Below are 27691 nucleotides of genomic sequence, written 5' to 3'. Positions count from 1 at the left end.
AAATATTAATCCATTATGAGTTACCGATAAGATTATAAGGGTACAAAGTGTTCTGTGTTAAGGATGCTGAGACAGACTATCTCTAGGCAAATATAAACTTTCGTGATGCACATGTCTGCACGGTCACGTGCAAAACGTGCAATGATGCGCGAGATCTGACTTATTTTCCCAGGTTCTTGTCACTCGCAGGGAACAGGGCGAACACATAATACACGACAATGTAGAATAACACGCACAGAGGGAAACTTGGTGTTGCAGCTGTTGCTCGCATTGCATCAGGTTAGAGTTAAACTATACTGATGTGATCGCGAGAGACACGGTATCTCGTTGCTGTTCTCGTCATGTATTGTTCGTTCTCACGCATGTACGAAAGCCCACATGGCTGCATGCACACGAATACGCTGCGGCTTGTGTATCAAACCCATCCTAATGTGTCAGATCTGTCCAGCAGCTCTCCCTAACTCCCGACAGGCAGAAATCGATGGTCATGGCCTCTAATAACGGCAGTGATTACATAGAGCTGCGCTATTTTCCTCGTTAATGTCACGCCAAAACACCCTTCAGCTTTGAGTTTGTGTCTTCGCTACGCAAATGATAAGAAAAAAAACACACGGTTCCTCTGCAGATGCGCTGTAAGGACTGCGGCTCTTTCTTAAGCCTTTGATTGCAAAAAATAGCTGTGCCATATTCCAGGCGGTGACTCGGTGAGGAGAGGGCTTTGTAAAGACTGCTTCAAGGTGATTTTTGGAAAGGACTCGAGTCGTCGGTGTTTTTTGGTAAGAGATGAACGGCACTTTATTATATGCATGCGCATGCATTACGCACGTTGTTGCATGCATCGATGATATGCTTTTTGCGCGGTGACACTCAACAATGTTGCTGCCATCATTAATAGCACGTTAACTGTGATGAGTACGATGCCGACTGCATTGCAAAGCATCAAATGCAGACCGACGCAATAGAAGAGCGTGTGAAAGAGACGAGATCCGGGGCAAAATGTAAGAGGATTTGATTTCCCAGTCAGTGAAAACAGATTATGTCGACAGCAGTGCAAGTTAAATTGTGCTACATATAAAATGGGGCGGATTGGTCTTTCGATGAGAGATTGGTACCACCTTCCATTCTATAATACAAATCGCCATGGACTGAAGTGATCTAATTTCACATGCAAGGGGAACAGCACGATTGTTCGCCTAAAGTAAACCCTGATTCAGCCGCAGTATCGGCGTTTCTTGTGGATTAGAGGTTGCTAGATGACCAATGTGCTGTAAACTGGAAAGAGAGTTTCGATGAAGAGTGCGCGAGAGTTGCGCGCGCTCAGCATCATCATCACCAGCAGCAGCAGCAGCAGCCTCCAGATCAAATTCAGCACAGTTCACATCTCATAGCATCTTCTCGCACACGAACAGAAAAGCCATTTGCAAAAGTTTGACGATAAGGACTTTTCGCTGTAAGTGCACATAGATATACAGATGATTTAATGCTTGTGTTTTGGATTTTGTAAAAATGGGGATTGGGGAGGCGAACCACAGGTACATCAGGAAATCTAATATGGATTATGAAGAACTTTTGTTCTTTTTTTTGTTATGCGTTAAATGCTTGATGTTTTGATGGAGGCTGAACTTGGAGATGACAATGATTTGCGTTCCTTATTACTGCTATTGAATTACTGAACATGTTAAGGACCAAACCCGAGGCGCGCGATAATCATACACAAATCTAAAGATACATTAAGACGCATTTGCGCAACGCACCTCAACATGTGCAGCTCTTAGATATGGCACCATAGTACATGTAAAGTAAGGGAATTTTGCCCATTCCGATTTTGGGCATTAGCGAGAGTGCCTCGGTGGGCGATAACGTTTTCACTGGGAGCTGTGAATCATTTTGACGACGTTTAACGGAGAATTAGATTGCAGACTGCGTGCGTAATGATTTGCGTTAATGTGTTAGTGGCAGACACTCGACGGAGACAACGCACACTTTGCGTATATTGTTTTTGTTTTATAACACGCTGTTGCACAGCCTCCTATTAAGGTAAGTGTACATCGGGATCGCGGTGTCTTGTGTTGTTTTGTTCATCTGGTGATTGTCAAGATGTTGTTATCATGTATAACAGTTATTTTTATGTTATGGCGTTATTGATGGCCATTCGTATTGCTATAGTGTTAATACACGCGCAAGCTGTATTATGAGCTTTAGAGAACACAGCATTCACTTGCTCCTTTAGTCTGTACGCACATTGAATAGTTTCTAAAAGCAAAAGGGGATATCTGGTCATTTGTGTGTATATATATATATATATATATATATATATATTTGTTAAAGTGAGCTAGGGTTTTTCTTCATATATAGATGATTAAATGGGCAGTGGGCTGTATCCCAGATTACGCTACATTGTTGTGAATCAACAAATCAGCTAACAACGGTCGATAGCATCCTAATGCATTTCTTAAGTTACATGTATCTTCTAGACATATGTTGATTGTAAACTGTCAGATTCAATTGAATTTTTCCTCTCTAATCACATCCATATCTGTTTATCAACAGCTGTATACTAATTTCTGGTCATTTCTTCCGACCTAGACTCTAGACTCTTCTAAATAGTTAGTTTCTGTGGGAAAACCTTTAGCTTTATATAAAGTCTCAACTGTGAGGTAAACCTGTCTATTCTTTTAAAATATTAAATGAACACGTGAACTCTAGACATCATCTAGATATTTGATAATCTTTGTTTTTTCTCCTATTTAGTGAGGATTCGTCATTCGGGGGAATCATGTGGGGTGGAAGAGGAGCGGCTTGGCTGTGGATTTGGGCCTGGTTACTGGTGACTAATGTACTGGCTGGAAAAAGGTATGTTCATGCACCTGTAGATGTTAAATATTTTCATTAGATATCAGAATGATTGTAATATACTCTACTCTTTATGAACAGCACTACTGGGCTCTAGATGATATTCGTTTGTATATATAAGATGTTGACCTTAAGTGTCAATGTATATGTATCACATGTAAGAGATGAGCATCACTAGATTCAATTTATGACCTGAACAAACACACACATAATGGTTCTCTTAATATCGTAGATAAAAAGCTTTTTTTTAAGCTAAGCAATTTACATGTCAATTTTTTAACTGCCGAAAAGTATGGGTCTTCAATAACAATATAATAACAATATATATTGCTCGTTCTGACTCTGTTTTCATTTACAATTTATTCTTTGAAATGTGATATGAAATAATGACTGTGTTGAATGGTCATTATTGAGTCTTAGGTACACTAAGTAGTATGTTCACTATTAACATATCGGCACTATTTATACTGTAGAGTGTAGAGGAGAAATTTGTTCATTTGTTTTGATGAATTGTGATTACAACAGCTATGAATCAAAATAATATTGACATTCTCATATATGTTTTTTAACAAGGCTAGAAAATGGCACAGACATATTTGGTCTGGTTTGTACGCTGTGCTGCGTAACAGTGGAAACCTCACGGCACCATGATTTTGGACAGCATTGTACAATGTTGCTGTTCAGATGACCTGTAGATGGGGTTGGTGTACAACGTTCAATGGGGATCTGTGTGCTATTTATAAGAGGAAGGATTTTGCAGTATATTGTGCATCTCTCAGTGTGCTTTCATTCTTATTCACCCTCAATCCTACCAAAGTATATTCTGTGGCTGCTGTGATTTAAATTCTTCCTAAAGAAATGCCTCTGATTCTCCAGTTGTTTATTAGTGAAGATGTAATTTTAGGTCAGCCTGACATTACCGGCGTGCTGTGAGTGTTGTACTGGCATGCATGCGTAATATATGAGACTACATTTTCCTCATGACCCCTTTTCTGTGTCGCTCGTGGGGTGTGTATGCATGTGCGCGTATGTCTATTGGTGCAGATGGGGGAAGGGTGGAAGTATTCTCCTCATTTTATTTTTCGTATAGTGGTATAGTGACAGTTTATCTGGGTCCGGAAGTTTACAACTACCATACTTGATTTAGCATTTTTGTGATGGAATACAATTTTTAGACTAATTCATTATATTGTCGTAGAATTTGTTTTGACCCATTTTGCTTTTGCAGTTTACCAAGTCAAATTGGCATGGACTTCCCAAGTGTGCTAAAACTGTGCAAATTTTTTTATTAAATATTATTGTACTGGTTGAAGAAATACTTTCATTATTCTGGTACATATTTGTGCACAAATTGGGTCAATTATTAAATTGAACTGTTAAGTAGATTGTGTCTAGCAACGTTTGTTTATACACAACATGAAGAACGCAGTTGCCTTTCAAGAAGTGTTTCTTGGAGTTCATTGAGGTGTCTCCCGGGATTTCGGTTAAATGTCTTGTCACTTTATTTACAGTAAGGGAACACAGAGCGTCGATGCTCCATGGTTTTTGTGGTGCATTGTGGGAATTTTTAGGGAACGAACGTTGCAGTCCACTGGAAGGATTTTGCGAATGAGACAGCCCTTAAAATGGCTGACGGCCTGGTCAGTGCCTTGACTACTGAAAAGGGGAGCTGATTGAGCCACAGCCATTGACACTCCTGGTACCTGGGAATATACATATATCAATTGACAATATCCACCTGCTTTCAATCAAGTTTTTTATTTGCCGGTGTTGGTTTAGGGGGAGAGTCAAGACTTTGGAGTTAGATACAATAACATGGTAGATATGAGACACCAAATGCATGAATAACTCATATTATGTGCCAATTGATGTCTCTCTCATTCGTCTTGCACATGCTCTCCATCTTTTATCATTTAAAAACATCCCCATCCGCTTACTAATCACTCTAACCTCATCTTCTCATTGAAATCTGTTTTCATTCCATGCAGCAAACACCAAACAATATTTATCCAGTCAACAATCACTCTTGTGGTCACTGGCGTACTAGACCTGCTGGTGCGAGAAGAATGCCAGTGATTTCCACTAAGCAAATTGTTACGTGTGAATGGTGCTTATTGTTTTTAAAGCACAAGAAATTGGCCTCCATCTTACCGAGCTGTTGCTTATTTAGCATCATTTTGCACTTTATGAGGTAATGTTTTATTGGTATTATTTAGTGTGAAATATTTATGAGCCAAAATGTTCATATTGACCTTAATATTTTGCCAGAGCTGTAACTATCTTAATGGTTATTTTCATCTAAAGGAGCTAATTATTAACACATTGACCTTGTGTATAATCCCTTTGTCATTAAAATACATTTCTTGAGGTTATCTTCAGGCCAACATTGCATCGCTGTTGATCACTGCATTTGTCGCGCTGTGAGTAAAGCCTCTGATGTTTTGAATTGTCAGCTCCAATCAGAATACAGATGAGCAGAAAGACAACACCACAGTTTTCACCAGGATTCTGGACAGCCTCCTCGATGGCTATGACAACCGTCTGAGGCCCGGCCTTGGAGGTAGGAACAGAAGTTTCTCTAATGGTTTGCTTCACGCATTTGCTCAGCCTTGCATTAGATTTACATCAAACTTACATCTATAAATGAATGTTTTGCACCCTCGATTGATTTCTTCATATAAGGAAAATAAATCAGTAACCAAAAATGGCAATCTTTCTTTGAAAGTCATTTTAAAGCTTTGAAGCAAATGAGAAGTGACGTGTTTAAGCTGGTTTCCCTTTCTAAGACAGTTTTTCAGTCAAATGTAATCTTTCATAAACACATTGGAATTCATTGTGATTTTTTAACGTATGTTTTCAATTTAAGACTCAGCATCCATAAGGTTCCAGCAATATAAAGAAAATAATTTCGATATACCTTTGGTGGTAAAGGTTTTCAAAATATTTTTATTGTCCTGCAAAAGTAACTTACATTTGTAATGAATAAAAATAGAATGCAATGCATGAATAATAGCATGATGGCAGTTGTATGGAGCAGGTTTGTTATAATCGAGGCCAGTCGGGCAAAGCACATCATGAGAACATTGTTTTTCACATCAATGCAGATCATTTAACCTCTAACATGAATTAGTTTTGAAGAGAACTGCATGATTCATTGAGCTGGCAAAAACTCTTTGCACATACAATGTTTAATTTGTAATCCTCCTTGTGTCTGTTTGACCTTACACACATTACCTTCGTGCCTACAATGTGACAACATGTCAAAAACTTCAGTCCACATTCTGTGCTGCACACACAGTTTTCTGCATGGAACAATTTGTTCACAACACTGTAATTATATTGTAAAAGTTAAACGAATAGCTTACCTAAAAATATTAGTTTTTCATAATTTAGCCACCCTCATGCTATCCCAGATACACATTTGATATCCTTTTTTCAGTTGAACACATTTTATAATAGCTGTCACTTTATTTAGCCTACATACACTATATGGAAAAGGTATTGGGATGCCTGCTTCGAAATTGATTTGACCTGTTCCAGTAATTCCGATCAAAACACTGAATAATACTCTACCATACAATATCATATTGAAGAAATATGTTTCCATCTTTGTTGGAAAAGTTTTGGAAGTGCCTTGTTCTGTTAGAAAATGAATGTGTAAAGTCATTGATGAGTGTTTGTCTAAAATCCTGCAAGTCATACCAAATGTGTTCATAATATTCTAGAATTCTCTATATGCTGTAACATTAGGATATGAGCTCACAGAAATAAAACCTGTTCATTAGAAGGGGGCGTCCCAATACCTTTGTCCATATAATGTGGTGAAATACTGTATATTGGGGGACATTTTTTTACAAAAGATAAGAAAGTGTGTGTTTATTTGATTTCAACACGGAAGTAATTTATCGTACTTGGGTGTGAGTAAATAATGAGAATATTTTCGTTTTGGGGTTCACATTTTTTTAAGTTAGCCCAGAATATTGATCCGGTCTTGGCAGGGTCTCATATATTATGTTGATGATAACACTGGGGTGATAACACTGGGGTGAACATAAAGTATAAGGAATGAATAAAGAAAACAAAGTTTCCATAATACCTCACAGAAAGTAAATTAAATTATCACCATGTATTAAAAAAAACTGCATTTTAACACACGAGACACACTATTATGTCGGTAAGTCGGTAACTTGGTGTAATGAAATGTTGTGATGGCAGTATGAGGCAGAGTCTGTGCCATTTTAGTGTGATAGGTTTGTACAACTGAACCTTAGTCATACTTCTTGCGACAAAGAATTATAAAAGTAAATGACTATCACTGATTGACACTCAAACTTTTAATTTCCTGCTTCGACAGAGCGTGTAACCGAAGTCAAGACTGACATTTTCGTGACAAGCATCGGACCGGTGTCAGACCATGACATGGTAAAACTTCTATTGAACTTCTGTAAATGTCACTTGCTTTGTCTTCTGTCTTCTTTTTGACAGTTGTTCAGACACGTAATTTACATGTTAACAATTTATTTCTGATTGATCCAAACATGAATATTTAAATGTGTCATTTTTATATGAATGTGAGATCACAATAATTAAGGAATAATTGATGATGGGCTTCGCATTGTGGGCGCATTACCACCCCGGGGTGTGCATTAACTTTGGAATAATTGAATGGAGCTGAGACAATTATTCTGCATATACCACGGTTACCACACCACAGGAAATTTTTCAAATGTTTAATTTCAACGTTTGTCATGTAATGGTCTTTAAAATGCTGTTGATGGTAGGACTACTTTCTTTGGCATCTCATTTCAAGCATCCGTTAGAGCGAACAGACTTGGAGGCTTGAGCCACTGCTGCGTGGTGTGTGTGTGTGAGATCGATCTAGAGACCGCACGCACACACCTGCTGCGTGTTTGCAGTAATGTGACAGAAAAGCCAGTGATAATAGTTTTATGTATTCCTCGTATTGTTTGTATCTCCAGCAGTAAATTAAATCATGCAAAATTTTGAAAGAATAGGTCATATAGAGTAGGTAGATTCATATATGTATATGTATTTCTATATTGTTTTTGGAATGCATTGTTTATTGAAACGAAACTGCATGCGTTTCCATTAACAGTAAAGTTTGACATTATAAACGTCAAATCAAGAGAAAGGGTGGCCTGTAGGCAACACGTTATCCTTTCTGTTATTTAAACTTGGTGACGCGATACGAAACTGCAATGCGGTCGGCAGACCTGGAGCACCTGCATAGGTGTGCATTTACCGAAAGTTAATGTTAACCTATACCAAAATCATGTAATATTCAGTTACAGTATTAAAGGTGTGAAAGTTGAAGTATTTGGTTAATGTGCAGATAGTATGCCACTCTTACTCCAGAAGCGAGGGCCTTGTTTTAATGTCGTTGCCCGCATCCAGTGTGGATTATCTGGTGGGAAAGCTATAGGGTGGCAGCACTGAAATGAGGCACTTCACTTTTATGCATACATTATTACATATTTATTACATATTATTACATATTCTTGTTTTTTTCAATCCATACAGATTTATTTTATTAATCAATATGTGATCAAACTGGACCTATGAATTACTAACACAATGCTTTTCAAATTGAGCTACAGAAACAAACAATAATGTATGCGTCTTAATATATGGAATGAATTGCAATAGATTGTCTGTATTGAATTCGATTGACTAATTCTATTTCCAGTAATAACCCAATCATAACACCACTCTTGTTTTATTAAATAAACAGCCCATGAAATGCTGGTGTTCGGCTCTATTTTGCCCTCTTTACGTTATATCCAGCTAGTTATATGAGTCCCACGTGGCTTTATCTCCCCCCTCTGTGTCATGATGGATGATCATGTAAAAATGAAAAAACGCTCGCAGCTTTGACAATCAGTAGTTCGTTAGAATGATTCATGCTGCTAATTATGGCCGCCGATGCTTCAACAAGCTCTCACGACTGCGGTTTAACTGAAATTACTGCAAGGATACAAGAGCTACTAGCCGGCTATAAGTCTTAATTAGGATCCTCACTTTTTATTGACCAAAAAACAGGTTATATAAAGAAACAACCGCACGCGAGTAATGTAAGAAGACGCTTTTGTCAGCCTCTGTAATGGGAACGAAACAAATAAAGAGAAAGAAGAAAAACTTTGTGAAAATTAAAACAATAAACTCAATTGAAAAAATGTACATGGTTTTTAAATCAACTGCATTCTTTCTTATCAGATTTCTAGGTTTCCTTTTTGCAAATGATGGTTTATGAATTCCCTGCTAGTGTTTTTATTTGTGTTTTCACTTACGCTTCTCAAGTTTACGTTTACCTAAATTTAAGAATTTAAATGACACCCCATTAAATATTATCAATACATTCAAAGGATATTTTTCAAACATTGCTAAAGCTAAACAAATTCACAAGAAGGCATAAAAAGGTGTTTAGAAAGGATGTTTTATTCATTTAGTCTGTCTATTGCAAAATACCTTGCCATTATGTACACTTTAAGAATTTTTTTAACAGTTTTTTATTGAACCTTCTAGCGTTCTTTTGGGATCATTTGTATGGATTTTCTTGTCCTTTGAAAATATCATTATCTATATTAACATCTCCTAAGTAATTAAGGGTACAGTAAAAGCCTCAGCACTCTGTGACTCTTTCAAACCCATTTTACGCCAAACCTGATGTCTCAGTCATTTTTCATTTTGTTCATTTTTAGCATACAGTTGAAGTAAATGTTGACTGTGGTTATCAATTTCTTAATATTTCTTAATATTACATCTACTTATCATAGAAGAAAGAAAGTCATACAGTTTAGAACAACTGAAGGAGGAGAGGTTTTCTTTGTTTCTCCTCTTTTATTAAAATATAAAAAATAAGAATGATAAATGAGCAGCCCAGAATTCTTCTCTATAAAATAACATAAGGATAGATACAATAGATAAAATGGCACCACGATTCTCATAAAGATTATCTGAAGGCATTACACTTCAGTATGGCTTGTTATGTGGCTGGAAGCGTGTGTTCCATGCCAAGTGCGGGAGAGTTGGCAAACAGGCCCTACGTGGGGGGCTTGTCAATCCAAATCTCACTAGCCAGCAACAGTAAAGTGCATTTAAGTCCCGCCCACTGGAACGTAAACTTCTGAAAAAGCTCATTCATAAACCATGATTTGCAAAAAATAATAGAAGAATGAAAGTCATACAGTTTAGAACAACCAAAGGAGGAGAGGTTTTCTTTGTTTCTCCTCATTTATTAAAATATAAAGTATTACAAAAGTATATACAAATCAACTTTTGCACATTGAAAACCAAATTCCAAAACAAATTATAATTTGTGATTTGTATAACTTTATATGGTTAAGGTTTTACGAAGTGACGATTTTGTGTAAATTCATACAATGTGAATTTGAATTAGCATAGAGGTTCGCAATTAACACACCCCTAATCACCACCATCACTACGTGAAACCACATTGTATGAAAATCCACAAACAGTTAGGAATTGCCTTGACATTGTGTTAACTTTATTGACTTTGAAGCCCATGGTTGCCGATAGTGTTGTTGGTCTTGCAGGAATACACCATAGACGTGTTCTTCAGGCAGAGCTGGAAGGATGAGAGGCTCAAGTTCAAAGGTCCCATGGCAGTGCTTCGTCTTAATAATCTGATGGCCAGCAAAATATGGACCCCCGACACGTTTTTCCACAACGGCAAGAAGTCAGTCGCCCATAATATGACTATGCCCAACAAACTCTTACGGATTACAGAAGAGGGCACTCTACTCTACACCATGAGGTGAAGGCATTTGGGCAATTCTGTTCTATTTATTTTCCTTTAAAATGGTAAGTGTCATAAAACGTGATATAATCCAGTTTACAGAAATGTGTAGAAACCAATTCACATCTACTTAGGAAAGCACAAACTCTATAAACAGATCCTTTGTGGCAAATCTAAATTCTGTCTGGTTTAAGCCAATTCCTGGAGAAAGTAAACCATTAGCGTTCACATTCATCTCAATGGCAGTTGGCGTCCTGTGAAAGGCCCCTCGAATTCGCATTCCGTTATCTTTGCACATTGGCTCTCAGTGGAGATAGTGTGCAGAGAAGAGTAGATGTAAAGATAACATTTACAGTTGAACAGTTCTATTGTAATGTTGTATTTGAACAGCAGTGCCATACATTACAAACCTCTGAGGCGTCTATCATACGGGTCAGAAGAGCAATAGCTATAAAGCATTTCTTTAATGAGCTTATTAGAAAATTAGGATGAAGCAGGAAGTTTATATTTGTGTCAACAAAATGAAAAACGGTGTAATGACATAAACTGTTTTATCTGTCAAGCTGTTGTGTGTGTGTGTGTGTGTGTGTGTGTGTGTGCGTGTTTGAATTTGCGTATGTATCTCTAGGAAACATTTCTGTCTAGGTAGGGTGGTACAACCATATGATTTTATGTCGCAGTAACAGTAAATATCACAGTATAGTGTAAAGAAACTGTGTGATTATGCCATTTTGAAAAATACATTTAAATTCTTAGAATGAAACGGCATATGATATATCTGTGTATTTATTGACAATAAACATTTATTTATTTACAAACAAGCCCAAACGTCCCACTAGTTTCCATTCAAACACATGTGCTGTCAACGGCATTCTCTTACTTCAGAGTTAAACAATCTCAAAATGTGTAATATCTCGAGTGGTTCACACAATTCTCTCTCTAATGCATGATAGTTTACAAAAAAGAATATCTAAATTGGGTCCATTAGTAATAAATAAATATGGTAGTTTGTTTAAATATGGTATGTCCTTCTGCTTCCTTTAGGCTCACTGTCAGAGCTGAATGTCCCATGCACTTAGAGGACTTCCCGATGGACGCCCATGCTTGCCCTCTCAAATTTGGCAGCTGTAAGTAAAGCAACCTTTTCTATTTTCCATGGTATCTCAGATCCTACCCAAACTCTCCTCACTAAGTAGCTTTTAGGTTGTCAGAGCACAGAGATCACCCCTGACACAGCACGTCACACATCTGAGCCCACACGACCAGCCGGACGGATTTAGCCAGATTGTGTAATTCTCACAAAGAACAGATGCGTCTACGCCGGAGGAAGAACATGGAAAAAAACACATTAATAAAAAACAACCCTGTGACTCAAAGCGACGAGGCTCTAAATATTTCAGCGTCTGCTGCATCTCTTTGTGTGCCTGAGGATGTACCACAGTATATGACCCTAGGAAGCCCATGCTGACAGGTGAAGTGCGAATTTACAATTTTAGCACTCATGAGGCTTGTTTTTGCCAGATGCCTACACAAGGGCTGAAGTGGTGTATGTGTGGACACGAGGGGCAGCACAGTCCGTGGTGGTGGCTGATGATGGATCCCGTCTCAACCAGTACGATTTGATGGGGCAGACCGTTGGCTCTGGTGTTGTGCAGTCCAGCACTGGTGCGTTTTCTGAAGCTAACATTACACTTTCTATGGTTATATTTTAGCAGGTTTACCGAAAGTAGCATGCCTAAGATTTTGTAAATTCCCTGGCGGATATGCAAATGCCTATACTGCTCCTTGTTTTATTAGCCATTTAAAACAAGCACGGATCCAAAATGGTTGACCTTATTCATAGGACTATGGTAGAATTTAAGGTGACTTGATGCCATTTGGTGTCAAAGGGGCTTTTCATTATGAATCAGTCACAAAATGCTTTCAATGAAAGTATTTTGATTGACAGATTGTGCTTCTAATAAAAATGCATAAACATTCATTATTATTATTATTTTACAAAATGTACATTTAACAATAAGTTTCTTGTTTCAATTTAAGCACAATATTGATTCTATGAAACATTCTTAGATTATATTAGGGGCAAATCAAATATGACATTATATAATTTAGTTTGAGTTCAATGTTTTTTATGTTCCTTTTTTTATGCCGCTAATTTAATTTGTGATATTACAATCATATGAAGTTAGAAAATGGTTTATAACTTTACGAATCATATACATTTCAAGAACATCTGCTGAATATTATTTTAATATTGCCGTGAAATGATATTGGGGTGTATTATGAGCAAATGCTCTAAATGCCACATCCCTCAAAAGAAAACGCACATTATATTCAAGTTTCACACAAGACATTTAGGTGCACAATAGCAGCACATCAACTGCATGTGCTTACATTATACTTACACATACAACATTTATGTAGAAGATCTAAACAAAACAAAATACCAAAAGATCAGTGCAAAATTAATAAACCACACATTAACAAATGTGGTGCTTGCTTTAAAAATGTCCCACTCCAAATTTCTTTCCCCACATTTCTAGGAGAATATGTCGTCATGAAAACACATTTCCACCTTAAAAGGAAGATCGGATACTTTGTCATCCAGACGTATTTGCCATGTATCATGACGGTGATCCTCTCTCAGGTGTCTTTCTGGCTAAACAGAGAATCTGTCCCCGCCAGAACTGTGTTTGGTGAGTGCCTTTTAGTTTTCCAATCAATGTGCTATTATCATCACACCATAGCTTACTAACAAAACCTGATGAGCTGTCTGTTAATAGTCAGCTACCTGATAAGACAGCATCCTAACTGAAATGGAACCTCATAGTTGGCCATTGGCCGATATAAAATGCTCTAGAGACAAATATTGGGAAGTATTGATTTTGACAATTGATTTTAAGAATTTGACTTCAGCATGGTAGCTCAGGCAAATTTAGAGATATTTCGTAAAACTGTGAAATTATTGTATTTTTTATGAGTACACTGTACTGAAGTACAATACTTATTTAATTATAATTACTTACTATACATTTATTACTGAACTCATTGATGAACATTCTGAGATAGTACAACAATACAACAAAACAAATGTTCACTTGAGAACACACATGGTGAAGTACTTGTTGTCAAGTCAAGTCAGCTTTATTTATATAGCGCTTTTTACAATTTTCATTGTTACAAAGCAGCTGTACAAGAAAACATTGACTATAAGCAAAACATAAAAGGTTATGGAAGTCAAAACACAGGTCAAATATCAGACACACAATAAATTCCTATATGCAGTGTTAATTAAATAAGACAATCAAATTCTAGCAGCCCCCCCGGCCAGGCAAACAGTATGCAAACGGTGGCGAGGAACCCAAAACTCCATTGGAGGAGAAAAAAACCTCAGAGGGAAACCAGGCCTAACCAGGGGATTCCAGTTCCCCTCTGGCAAAAACTGCAGCCACTGCAAAAGCTCGACAGTGCTTGCACAACAAGGCAAAATAAAAAAAGTTAGATTTAAAATTATCATTAATAATCTAATAGCGACTGAAGTTTTGTAGAGTCGCCACATCCTTCGTCCAGCATTTGTCAGGTCTGGGAATGGATTGCGTCCTGCCCGCTCCGGTAACCTTGGACTGCATCCTGCCCGCTCTGGTAACCTTGGAACAATGAGACAAGACTGGCTGAGAGTAGAGTACTGTTCTGCACTCTTTGATGCAACAAATGCATCAGTTGTTATTGGAAGTGTTCCTGGTTCCGGTTGATCTAACTAGTGCAGCCTAGATCTTTGAAATATATATATTATGATAGTGTAGTGTATGCAAGATTAAAAAGATGCGTCTTTAGTCTAGATTTAAACTGACAGAGTGTGTCTGCCTCCCGGACAGTGAACTACTGCTTTGGCATACAGCTGAATGACATATTTTTATCAGTATAGTGCATGCCACATGCTGTCTAGGTAGGGAGGCAAAAAGATTTTGGCACAGAACTCACAGCTTGCGAGCCAGTCGGGTTTATGCCAAGTATTTAATGTCTCCTGAAAAATCTACCTAAATTGTGAACTTGCCCGTGAAAACTCAGTTTTTTTGTGATTTGCCGTTTTAAAATCACTCAAAATTAAGAATGTTCAGTGAAAATATAAGGCTGAGGCCAAAAGACCATATCATAGTGAAATTAATGTTTAAAATCAAATTTTCTTGCTTGTTATCTCATAATTAGATTTAGAGATGTTAGCCTGGTTTTTACAGGCAGGGTCAAAATTCAAATCAATGTTTTATTTTCTCTCATAACTACTTTAAAGGTTGCCTGTAAAAAAAATATTTTAAGAGATGCTTACAATTGCTGAAACACAAATACTAAATATGAGCCCAATAGTGCTCTAACTTAAAATGTGCCAAGAGGGTTATGCGTCTGAGTGTTTTTGTGTCTGTGTGATGCATTATGTAAGATGTGTCAGAAAAGAATGAGTTTCTTCAGCTTGTCAGGCAGATCTCATGTTAGGTCTTCTGATTGGCCACTCTAGAAATGCTGGCATCTCAAATAAACATTTAAAGGGGCATCTGTCAGTGTCCAATTTCTTTCTTGACTGCAGCCTTGTAGAAATTCTTATTTCCTCCTTTGAAATTACTTTTATGGCAAATGTCTTATTGCCATGTTCCGTTCTGAAACTTGAGCATAAAAAAGATCTCAAAGTTCACTTCAAAGGGATAAATCTATCTATATCTAACGTCGTAAGAAGGTCCTGGTTGCAAATGTGTTTCTGGCCGATCAGATTGTTTTATCATCCAACCCAAGCTCGAACTGATAAGGCAGAACTGATGCTACCGTTCTTCGTGTTTATGTAACTGATCTGACGCAAAATTGCTCACTGGCACAAACTGGCTGGCATCTGTTAAGCTTGCAAAAGAGCCTCTGATCGAGCCGCAAGTTGTACTGATTGAGGTAACACTGACACCATTGTTACTGTTAATAGCTAAATGCTAAAGCTCATGGTTATGGTAGAACATTGTTGATATGGGCTGAGAGCGGGTGAACAATCACATATGGGAAGCGACAGTACATTTGAGATGCACACTGGGTGACAAATCACAACAGACTGGGTCTGCTTCACCATTCAGAGCTATTCTGATGGAGGGGACTCAGCGGAACTAAAACAAGCCTTCAGCAGAAAAAGTGAAGACATATACTGCAATTATGAATGTAAAAAAGAACATGTTGTAGAACAATCAAGCATAAAATCTATTAAAGGTCACCCAAAATCAAGACATTGTAAATTTCAACATTTGTTATAAGCGTTGGTCTTTTCAAAAGTTCTATATCGTTTCATGATGTTTATTGAGTTGGTTCATGCGATTTCGGGGAACATGGGGAGCATCAATGCTCCCTGGTTATGCGTGGCACTGTGGGGATTTTTAGAGAACGAACGTTTCAGAGCACTTGAAGGATTTTGCGTATGAGAAAGCCCTGACTGCTGATCAAAGGGAACTTATTGAAATGCACACCGAGACACATAAAACAGGAAATGATGTCACGAACAGTAGCTATGTAGACCCCCATGCCTATGTATAAAGCTAAGTCTTTGAAAAACAGGTCATTTAACCTTTTACAAAACAGTATTTACATTTACATTTATCAGACGCTTTTATCCAAAGCAACTTACAAGTAGTTTTATACAGTGGCACATTACTGCAGAGCAATCAGGGGTAAGGTGCCTTGCTCGAGGGCCCTTCAGTCATGACCTGCTGGCACTGAGATTAGAACCGGCAACCTTCTGATCACAAGCCCAACGCGCTAACCATAAGGCCACTTCTGACTTTAAATACTGTTAAAAAATGATTAAAATTCCTTACAAATAACTAAATAATGAGTTTGTATTTTCTGGCTGTGGTATGGCAGTAAAATCTGTGTATAGAATCAGGGGCTGGATTCACAAAACTATCCTCAAGACAAAATATAAGAATGTCCTTTCTTAAGAACTTCCCAAATACAGTATATTCTTAAGATTGTCTTTATTTTTTTCCATTAAAATAAAATGACAAGCTTTGTTTTTCGGAAATATAAAAAAAATTGAATTTATTCAAAGAATGTGGTTGTTAAGAAGAATTTGCTTCTAAAGCATGTTTTGTGAATCCGGCCCCTGATTATTAAGACACAATGTTGCAAATCTCTGAGATAGCACGCTAGGGACAAAAGATTTCACAACATTTTGACAAACAGCCCTGCGGAGCTTGATTGTATAACAAGATGTAATGTGGATATTGTGATTTATGCTGGTATAAGGAAGTCAGTGATGTCACAAAAGTTTGATGTTAAAGAAAAATTATGACCATTATTATGGGTCCACAGTGGGGACTATATCAAAGAAGAGCAGAGCCATATATTGTGTTGAATGTATTACTTTATACACCTGGGCTTTTGGAAGTACATTAAATCAGAAATAAGGCTCATATTGCCACCATAAAGGTCTCAAGAGCAGGATAACATTGTAGAGTCACATAACTGTAGGCTTACTGTAATGTCATCAATGAAGAGAGAAGAAGAGAGAGCCAAATGGCTCAAGAGATAGCTAAACCCGTAACTCAAGTTAGCCCTTTATGATTTCATTCTTTATGAAGTTATTTTAAAAAATGAGAATTATATTTGAAATCATTTAAAATGTTACCACTTTTTTTATGCTTATCTATGCTTTGAGATTCTGGGCTGAATGGCTTAACACCAATTTTTTTATTTGGTGCATCATAACAGGCATTACATATTTTTTTATTTCTGGTGAAACTGACTTACAACCAATGGTTTAAAAAATAATGTCACATTTTGAAATTTGTAAGTATTACTACTTTAAATTAACTGCGACTATAAATTAGAAAATCTATCAGAATTGCATCCCATTTTTTATGTATTATTTTCATTAGTGTCAGTGAATCAAATTGCAAAAACAGTAAGTTTCCTCTCCCTTTCATTAATAACTCCACATTCTTCTGTTCGCTACAAGTGTTAGAGAGGACACCTGAAAGTTGATTTAATTTGCTGCAATGCCATTATTCTCTGTTTTCATGTTGTGTATGTGTCCCCTGTTGGGTCGTGTAGAAAATGTTTTCAAAAGTTACTGACCGTCTTAACAATGAGTCCATGCTTATTCAAGAGTAAATTAATTGTAGTTCGTAATAATAATATAAAACTTTTTCTAATTTAATTTGAGCTCCATATGTGCATCTAGACAGGGCATATAATACAGTTTCATTGTTACAAAGCAGCTGAACATGAAACATTTAGACTATAAGCAAAACATTTAAAGTTATACAAGTAAAAAAAAAGACAGAAGACAGACATGCACACACAGGTTCAAACACACCCACAAACAAAACATGAACTCACAACTCCACACGCACACAAAATACACACGTACTAACACACAAGTTCTTTTAATGTTGTGAGAAATGTGGTTGACCGGACTGAGTTAGGAAGAATGTTCCACCAGGAAGAAGTTGTGAAGGAGAATGAGCAGGAATGCGATTTACTGCCCTTTTGAGAAGGCACTATAAGACCGCTGGTTCGCGGAACGCAGGGTTCTTGATGGAGTGTAGGAGTATAGGAGAGTGTGAAAGTATGCCGGAGCAGATCCAGTGATAGTCCTGTAGGCAAGCATTAGTGACTTGAATCTGATACAGGCTTTTAACGGTAGCCAGTGGAGAGAGATAAAAAGCTGTCTCACATGAGCCCTCTTGGGCTGTTGGAAGACGAGGTGTGCTGCTGCATTCTGAACCAACCTGAGTGCTTTGATAGGCTTTTCAGGAAGACCAGCATGGTATTAAGTTGTCCATCCTTGAGATCCCCATGGCCTGGACAAGGAGTTGTGCCGCATGCTCAGTGAGGTAGGGTTTTGAATAAGGCATATCAGCCTGATCGCGCTATCTTTGCAATGTGATCATTGAAGGACAGCTGTTCGTCAAATATGACTCTAAGATTCCTGGCTTTGTTGGAAGGAGTGATCGTGGTATTGCCAAGTTGGATGGTGAGATCGTGTTGCACCGTCGGGTTTGCCGGACACACAAGTATTTCTGTCTTGGCAGGGTTCAGCTGGAGATGATGGTCTTTCATCCAAGCTGAGATGTCTTCTAGGCAGGCTGTAATGCGAGATGCTACAGTGGTATCGTCTGGGTGAAATGAGATGCAAATCTGGGTGTTGTCAGCATAACAGTGATAGGAGAAGCCGTGTGCCCATATGATGGGTCCCAAGGATGTCGTGTAGATGGAAAAAAGGAGCGGTCCAAGCACCTATCCCTGAGGGACCCCAGTAATCATGTGGTGGGCAGTAGACAGCGAGCCCCTCCATGACACCTTGAAGGATCTGCCGGAGAGGTAGGATTTGAACCAGTGGAGAGGAGTGCCTGAGATTCCAAAGATGACAGGGTTGACAGTAGTATCTGGTGATTGACCATGTCGAATGCTGCACATAGGTCTAGCAGAATCCGGACCGAGGATTTAGACTCCGCCTTAGCTAGCCACAGTGCTTCTGTAAGTGATAGCAGTGCAGTCTCAGTGGAGTGGTTTGTTTTGAAGCCGGACTGCTTGGCTTCCAGTAGTTTATTCTGGAAAAGGTAGAAGGATACCTGGTTGAACACTGCCTTTTCAAGTGTTTTTGCAATAAATGGGAGAAGAGAGATAGGTCTGTAACTGTCAGTAATCGAGGGGTCCAACGTGGCTTTCTTAAGTAGGGGCGTGACCAGGGCCTGTTTGAATGTGAATGGAAAAGTGTCAGTGAGGGAGGTGTTGATGATGTGTGTGAGTGCAGGTGTGAGTGTGCTTTATATGGCCTGTAGGAGATGGAAGGGGATTGGGTCAAGGGGACAGGTGGTGGGGTGGTTGGAGAGCAGTCTGGTGACTTCAGAGTCAGTCAGTGGGGCGAAAGAGGAGAGATCAATGTTTGAAGTGAGGGTAGTGTGAACCAAGGTATGAGGTGCTGAGAATTGCTTGTTGATGGCTGTGAAGTCGTCAGCAGTCAAAGATAAAGTGGGTGGGGGCAAAGAAGAGAGTTGAATGTCTTGAAAACCTGCCGAGTGTTAGGTGCATTGCTCACCTTGGTTGTATTGAAGGATGTTTTAGCTGTGGTGACACTAGCAGAAAAAGAGGAGAGTAGCGAATTGGTAGCCCCATAGGTCAGCAGGATTATTGGTCTTGCCCCATTTCCTTTCAGCAGTTGTTCACGGAGGATGTCAGACAGCCAAGGAGGTGGCACGAGCTAGTCTGGAGGACATAGGTTATCTAGACAGGATGTAAGTGTTGAGCATAAGGTGTCGGCAGAATTGTCAACATCTTGAGATGCACAGTTGGAGGGAAGAGAGGATGTCACTTTAGGGGAGGGGGGGTTATAGGGGATAGAGGATAGAGAGCGAAGGTTACATCTGAAATCAACTGGTGGTGCTGTAGGTGTAGCGCATGTAGAAAGGAGTATGTTGTGTAAGTGACGAAGAAGTGGTCAGAAATGTGAAGAGGTGTGACTTTAATGTTATCTGTGGTGCAGTTACAGGTGTAGATGAGATCAAGCTGGTTTCCTGATCTGTGAGTACCGGCAGTGAGGGTGTGGAAGTCAGAAGCATAGGGTTTCTTCAGGTGGATTTTGAAGTCCCCAAAGATTACAAGAGGGCCGCCATCCTCAGGGATTGATGAGAGCAGCACATCTAACTCTTCAATGAAGTTGTGAAGGGGACCTGAGGGGCAGTACACTACAACAACGCTGAGCTGAGTAGGAGAAGTGATATTAACAGTGTGGTATTCAAATAAATAGTTGTAGCATAGAGAAGATAGTGGGAAATACTGTGCCTCTTCCTCTTCCAGTTTGGTGGGGAGAGTGAGAGAAGGAGTAGTTAGTGGAGAGAGCAGCGGTTGTGGCCGAGTCCCCAGGACGAATCCATGTCTCAGTAAGACCTAGAATGTGAATGTCAGACTGGCAAAAGCATGGATGAAGTCTGTCTTGTTCGCAGCTGACTGGCAGTTCCAGAGATCCACAGAGAGAGGCAGAGGTGTAGAAGTGGAGATTTGAATGGAATGCGTCAGAGTCCTTGCGTCTCGGGAGAGAGCACTGTCTGCGGTGGAGTAGAGGAATAAACTGGAAAGACATGATGTTAGTATACATGGAAATAAGAGCAAATGTGTGTTAAATATACTGAAGTGCTTTGCTGATGACCTACTTGATGACTCAAGTAGAGTCGCAGGTCTTTACACTCGTCAGTCTTCACAGGAGGAGGGCTGCACACCAGGGCTAACGCTACCGCTGACGCTTACGTTCCAGCGCAGAGGCACTGCCTCAATATGTGTTGAGATTAGCGCGAACAGAATAGAGCTGAACACTTCCTTCTCGATTAGCAAAACAAAGCCTGAATGTCTTGAATGTGCCACAGATCAAACAGCGATCAACTAGCTCTGTGCCATTAAGTGCAAAACTATAATTTCTAGCCGTAATGAGCGGTTAACGCCAACTTAATGTGACTTCAGTAACACAGTACCCAATGGAAGAAAAACGCTAACACCTTAGCACTCAGTAAAGAGTAGATTCAATTAAATAAACAAGCAACAGGCAGCAGTCTAGGCAACAGCTCAAACAAGGTAAACAGAGTGAATAGGAGACTGCAGACTTCTGTTGACTAATCGCTTCTGTTGACTAATCGCTTCTCCTCGCTTCTTCAATGGAGGCCATCAAAATGATAGTAAAAGAGCATATCATTAGTCAAATCCATTGAAAAAATACGCCCCTCTACTGAACTAGGCAATATGTTTCTTTGATCCTTGCCAATAAGCGAGATTTGTAGCTTGTACTCAGAGTAATTGAAAATGGATCGTTAGGTCTCAGGTCTGTGTAATACAATATGTAGTGTGTTTCAGTTGTATTCGGTTCAACAAAACACACAAAGAATGTTTGATAGTTGTCATCATTGAGTGTGCATGACAATATACTGCACCGAAGTACAGAAGTACAAGACTACTTACTACATATTTGATACGAACTGCGAAGCTCTCATAGTGTAACGCAAACCCCATTTTCCTGGCCCCCGTCCACCACATGCGTCAGAAATATATTTCCTTGGGCTGATTGGAGCATTCACTTTGCAAGCTAAAGCAGCAGTGCAGGAACCGTTGATTACGCTCAATAATGTGATGACAGTGTCAATTCACAAGGATTGATAGGAAAAAACTATAAATTCTAAAGATGTCTAAATTATGTTGTATGTATGTGAGGTATGTGACTGTAAATAGAAGTACGAACACAGTTAAAAACAAATACGAACTGTATTGTTTCTTCATTTTAAACACTTGCCAGTGTATAAAGTTAATAAAGTTATTAATTTACATTGTTGTTCGTATTGGTTTTATTATTATTATGGTTGTTAAGTTTAAAAAATCTAGTGTTCTTTAGCACAGCTGGTGCCATGCATTGAACCTTTATAAGCTCTTAAACCGTGACCCGACCCGACCCATAGAATTGGTGCATCGTTACACACCTACTACATACAGTATGTAGTAGGTGTCTACCTACAGCATTGTGCTAATGTCTGGGGCTCTGCTCACAATGTTGATTTTTGTGTATTTCGTTGTAAACCCGCAGTTTATTCGCCGGTATGATGCAGCTTTTATTGGGAATACAGTTGCTCTAGATGCAATTTTAACTATAAAGTAATAGGCTCATAATTGGGTGTCCAGTATGCCAGTGGGAGTGAAGAATATTGGAAACTACATTTTTACTCTATAGCATTATTTTACTGCTAAATGGCAGTATTAATTATCCCTGAAATGAATTGGTGATGGTTATGTATGATCATGGTCTAAAGGCAGATGTGTGTACTGTACAAATGGTGAAGATGGTGAAAACCCCTTTGGAGAGAGAACATAGTGTGGCCATGGAAACCGTTGGTCTGATAAGAGCTTATATTCTATTATAGATTATTCTGTTAGACGGCCAATAACATAAACTGAAATAAACATTTACAGTCTATTTACAGTAATGAGAGGTGCCCAGCAAACACAGTATGTTCTGAAGATGCTGCCAGTTATTGGACATTTGGTCAGCGTGACATTGTTTTGTGACCACGTTCTGATGATGTCTTGGTAATGTTCCATTTCTTTTCATCTTGGCCAAAGTCCAAGAAATGTTTTGGCCATGTCCTCGTCATGAATTACACCCACAGGGATTGTTGTAGCGATGTGGTATTATTGTCTCCAGATAACCTGGACACTGGTACACCATGCTGTTATAGTATCTGGTCATTTCTATTTTTTGTTATTAATTAGAAAATGTATGATCACAGTTATAATGACAACTTTTTACAGCTGAAAATTTAAAAAAAGATCCATTCATTTAAATATTTGCATACTCTTAAGTAAGCATGTTCTCTGTTCTGCCAAGAGCTGCGCTCTCGCATCATTTTGCCATTTTGTTTTACACCACTTACTGACATAGTGATTTCTTTATGTTCTTTATTTACTGAAATATTTTCTTATTATCAGTTAATATGTCATATATCTGCCTGTTTCTTTTTAAGCATGCACTGCATACTTATCGCACATAAGTATCTATTTTGAGGTCTCACCTAGCCAGACCTTCGACCACAGACATATACACTGTTACACAATGTAGCAGTATTAATTCTGGTTCAAGAACCACCCACAGGGAGAAATATTCTGAGGGATATGTAAAGCAACTAACAGAATTTTTTTTTAATATCAAGTGACATTTAAAACCAAATACATTCTAGACAATGCCATTAAAATAGAACTAAGAGTGGTGGCAGCCTCTTCTAACTTTTTATAATATGACACTTATGGAGAAACCAAAGCAACATCACAGTGCATTCACTCAATACATTTTATCACTATGTGCATTCTTTGAGAATGCGAATGCCTTACCTTGACTTTGCATGTGGTATTTTACCAGTTGAGCTATAGGAAAATCATTTAAATGTGTGTGGAATATTTGTTTTTTACCGAATGTATTTATTTATTTATAACTTTAGATTCTGTGGATCAGTCTGTGTGTGGGTGTTCCATTGGGAGTTGGGGTCAGATTTGTATTGCTAAGACTAGTTCAACCACAAACGCCTTCTATCCGGTTGTTTAGTCTGATGTGACACACCACCATATACTCTATAGAAGATCATATATTGTTTCTGGGTCCAAACGCTCAATAATATGCTATACGCTCATGGCAAGCTGTAAAACAATCAGAAAACCACTATACTAACCTTTATCATGGTACCAAAATCCCACATGCCCAGTCAGTGGTTCATTTTTCATAATTTATTAAAATATTGATGTTGGAGACACTAAATATGCGATGTGAGTAAACAGTGCTCATAAACAGCTGTTTAAGCTATAGCCCGACTTGAAATGAATAGATGCTTGGACCCGGGAACAGTATTCCTTACAACCAAACTTTACAACCACTTTCAATCCACTCAACAACCGAATACTCTTTCTACATTGCAGGAGTGACCACTGTTCTGACCATGACAACCCTGAGTATCAGCGCAAGAAATTCTCTCCCCAAGGTGGCCTATGCTACAGCCATGGACTGGTTCATTGCTGTTTGCTACGCCTTTGTCTTCTCAGCTCTCATTGAGTTTGCCACTGTAAACTACTTCACAAAGAGGGGTTACGCCTGGGATGGGAAAAGTGTGGTGCCAGAAAAGGTAAAGTCATTTTGCGTCTCGAATAAAAGACAAAATAAATGCTAACATTAGATACAAATGTTAAAGGGTTGGCCGGTGAAAATTTTCAGTTATTATTTGCTCACCCTCATGTCCTTTACTGTTTTGAAGACTGTTTCAACCACTGTTTCCTATAATCAATTATTAATACTCAGACAGGGACAAAAAGTACTAAATTTAATTTAATATTGAATATACTATTAAACTTGTGTATGTGACTTATTCTATATATTCAAGAACTCACAAAGCCGTACGATATATTTGTGTGTTGAATATGGTGTCGTTATTTGCTGAAAAACTTTGTTGTATCTGCATTTACACGTGTCCTAACAAGACACCTTGAAAACATGGCACTTGCCTTGTGACACGTGTAATGTCTGTAAAATTAAATTTTATTTGTTTCTTATTATTGACTGAAATGCAACACCTTTCATTTTGTATTTGATGCAAGTGGTTTGAGAGATAAAGTGAATGGGAAGATTTTCAGCAAATTCCAACTGTCGGTTTAAAATTATCATATAACTTCAAAAGATTTGGATTTCCTGTAAAACTCAACACCCACTTCCATTTCAGTGAAACATACAACTCTTCGCCATATCTCATTTTATGTTACAAAATGGTGATACAAGCTTAGAAAGACATGAATGGCCATATAAGAGAAAGTAAATAGTAATGACGGGATTTTCATTGTGGGAGAACTATTGATGTGTGTTGGAAGCAAATGCTTTAGGAGTTATGTAGCTGCAGAATCCTACATTAGTGACATTCAATGGCACGTTTCTTGACTTCCTTTGCAGCAAAAGAAGAAGAAGGAGTCCTTGCTGAAGAAAAACAACACCTACACCGCTGCAACGGCCACATCTTTTGCTCCCAACATTGCCAGAGACCCTGGTTTGGCAACTATTGCTAAAAGTGCCCCCCCACCCCCAACCGAGCCCAAGGAAGAGCCCAAACCAAAACCACCTGAGGCCAAGAAGACCTTCAACAGCGTGAGCAAGATTGATAGGATTGCCAGAATAGCGTTCCCGCTGCTCTTCGGAACCTTTAACCTGGTGTACTGGGCAACTTATTTGAATAAAAAACCCAAATTACAGGGTGCCCTACAGCCCCACTAATTCTACCCCTTTTTTTCTTTCATCTGTTTTTGTTTTCTTTACAATAACAAAAAAGAACTATTTGTCACAGTTTTGTTTCAATGATAGTCAATCTCCCATTTTGAAATTTGTGTCAACATATGTAAAATATCTTCCTAGAGGAATATGAGGTGGTCTGCATTATGAACAACTCACTGCATTGAAAGGGAGCTCTTAGTATACTGTACACACAGACACAATATATCATACTTGAGAAAATGCTAATCTGCAACCACACGTAGAATAATAGTTAATAATAGTTCCCTTCTATTTCTCAAAGGAATAGTTATCGACCCTTATGTCATTCTAAACCTGTCTGCTGCTGAAAACATAAGAAGAATTAGGAAATATGTCTGTTAAGGTCAAACAAACAGCATAAAGGCATTCCATATTCTAAAAATATCTTTGGAGCATCATTACTCATTAGTCATAAATAATGTTGGATTTAAAGAACTGCGCAAAGGTTCTGTTTTTAATGGGCACAATATAGCAGCATATAGTTTTGAAATGACATGAAGGTCAATGACAGAATCATTGGTGAACAAATTTTTGTGGCTTCGTAATATTTTCATATTTCATATCATATAGTTTCACTCGCCATTAAATTGATATTTTGCATTGTGAGTTTATGTATTTAGATGATTCTGTTTGCATGGGGGAAGCTTATCCGTTTCTGTACCCAGTCAACAGCTTGATTTAAACAATGCTACCTACAATCACAGTCATGTGATGACTTACACTGCACTTTCTTTGGTCTGTGTTCTGGATATTATTTTATCTTATATCATAATAGGGTTCCATTAACAGCAATACAACGTCTTGGTGGGAAAAAGAAAAATAATCATTTACTTATAGAAATAAAAAAGTAGAGAAATTCATAAAGATTATTGTGTATATCTTAGCTTACTATTTATTTAGTTTCATGTAAATATATAAAGTGTTAGCGATGTCAATATAATTTTGAGCTTTGCTAAATGTAACTACAAGGTACAAACTCAGTGCTTAACAGAGAGAGAGAGAGAAAGAGAGAGAGAGACTTGTGTTTCAAGTTGAGTGACACATGGATAAAATGCAGGTATATACAGTATACACTCTATATATATATATATATATATATATATATATATATATATATATATAAGAGTTTGGTTCCAAAATGAGATAATCCGGTTTAAAAAAATATCAAAAATAATGTTTTTATTATGTTACCATGTTATATTGTATTTCATTGTGTTAGTAAGATGTATTTTTTAGTTATTATGGCAAAATAAACCAACTCCAGTTTGCTTGATATCAATTGGAATGCACAATAAAAAACATGATTTTTGAAAAATCTCATTTTGGAAGCAAACTCTTAATATATACAGTAAGTATATATATATATATATACTGTATATACAATATATATTATCTCTTTTTTTGATCCACTAGACAGTAGTTTTGATTCAACTTTTGATGGAAAATATACATAAATGAAAAGTAGTATATTTGTGCTTTTGCACACTTACATTTTTGAGGATGGAGTACAGTAGATACTTAGAAAGAATGTAAACTATTGTCTTGATGTTGGAATGCGATTTTATATTTAGCATTAAATTACTCTTTATTCTGTATGTTGGTTAATGGTTTTTGTGACACACGGGATATAAAAATGGCACCAGGGTTATATGTGCTGCTATCCACATAGCGTCATATTTGAGTGAGAGAGTCAAAGAAGGTTAAGAGTGCCTTGTAAGCTTCAAAGGTACTTATAAGGCGCTCTCATTCAGATACTTGTTTGTTGGGTTTATCTGACAAAACTTTTCAAAAACATCACTAAGAAAGTATCAGCCACACTGCCTTTAGTCTCATATACCATTTGAAATTAAACATATTCCATTACAGACATTTTTATGACTGCTTGCTAATGAAAACTAGGGAAACGTGTCTAGATATTAGCTATGTCGGCGAATACACTGTTCTACATATGTCTTGTAGTGCTTATTACAATGCCAAATTTCTTTGTTTGGAGCATAATGTCAGTCGCTCTATAAGCAGCTGTCGAAAAGAAACCAAACTTGAAAAGAATATCCTCCCTATTTTGGACAAAGACTGACAAAAGGTTTCCTCTCAGATGGGGGGCTTTGACATTATCATATGTTACTTTGATGTAGCAATATAGATTAGCAAGGGCTTTTTTGTGATCGAAATGAAAAAAGGCACACCATTATGATCAATTTTAAGGTACCTATGTACAGGTATGC

General features: G+C 37.9%; 1 protein-coding gene across 3 annotated transcripts; it reads left to right on the top strand.

Annotated features, from left to right (window-relative positions):
• The first annotated feature begins 181 nt into the window (after positions 1-181).
• Positions 182-26325, top strand: gabra1 (gamma-aminobutyric acid type A receptor subunit alpha1). 3 transcript variants are annotated; one of them, XM_079486867.1, is made up of 11 exons: positions 1357-2037; positions 2587-2657; positions 2752-2853; positions 5307-5413; positions 7208-7275; positions 10428-10648; positions 11675-11757; positions 12152-12295; positions 13174-13326; positions 24095-24297; positions 25113-26275. In XM_079486867.1, the coding sequence occupies exons 3-11, from the start codon at positions 2777-2779 to the stop codon at positions 25428-25430; spliced, it is 1374 nt and encodes a 457-aa protein (XP_079342993.1). In that variant the 5' UTR covers positions 1357-2037; positions 2587-2657; positions 2752-2776; the 3' UTR covers positions 25431-26275. The 3 variants fall into 3 exon arrangements, with proteins under 3 accessions (XP_079342991.1, XP_079342992.1, XP_079342993.1); XM_079486865.1 differs by lacking the exons at positions 1357-2037; positions 2587-2657 and adding an exon at positions 182-776 and having other exon boundaries at positions 25113-26325; XM_079486866.1 differs by lacking the exon at positions 2587-2657 and having other exon boundaries at positions 1026-1450; positions 25113-26301.
• The last annotated feature ends 1366 nt before the right edge of the window (positions 26326-27691 follow it).

The sequence above is a fragment of the Barbatula barbatula genome (genome assembly GCF_947034865.1).
Source record: "Barbatula barbatula genome assembly, chromosome: 22".
Taxonomy (NCBI): domain Eukaryota; kingdom Metazoa; phylum Chordata; class Actinopteri; order Cypriniformes; family Nemacheilidae; genus Barbatula; species Barbatula barbatula.
Note: the sequence above shows the minus strand (reverse complement) of the source record. Positions and strands in the feature narration are given on the sequence as shown.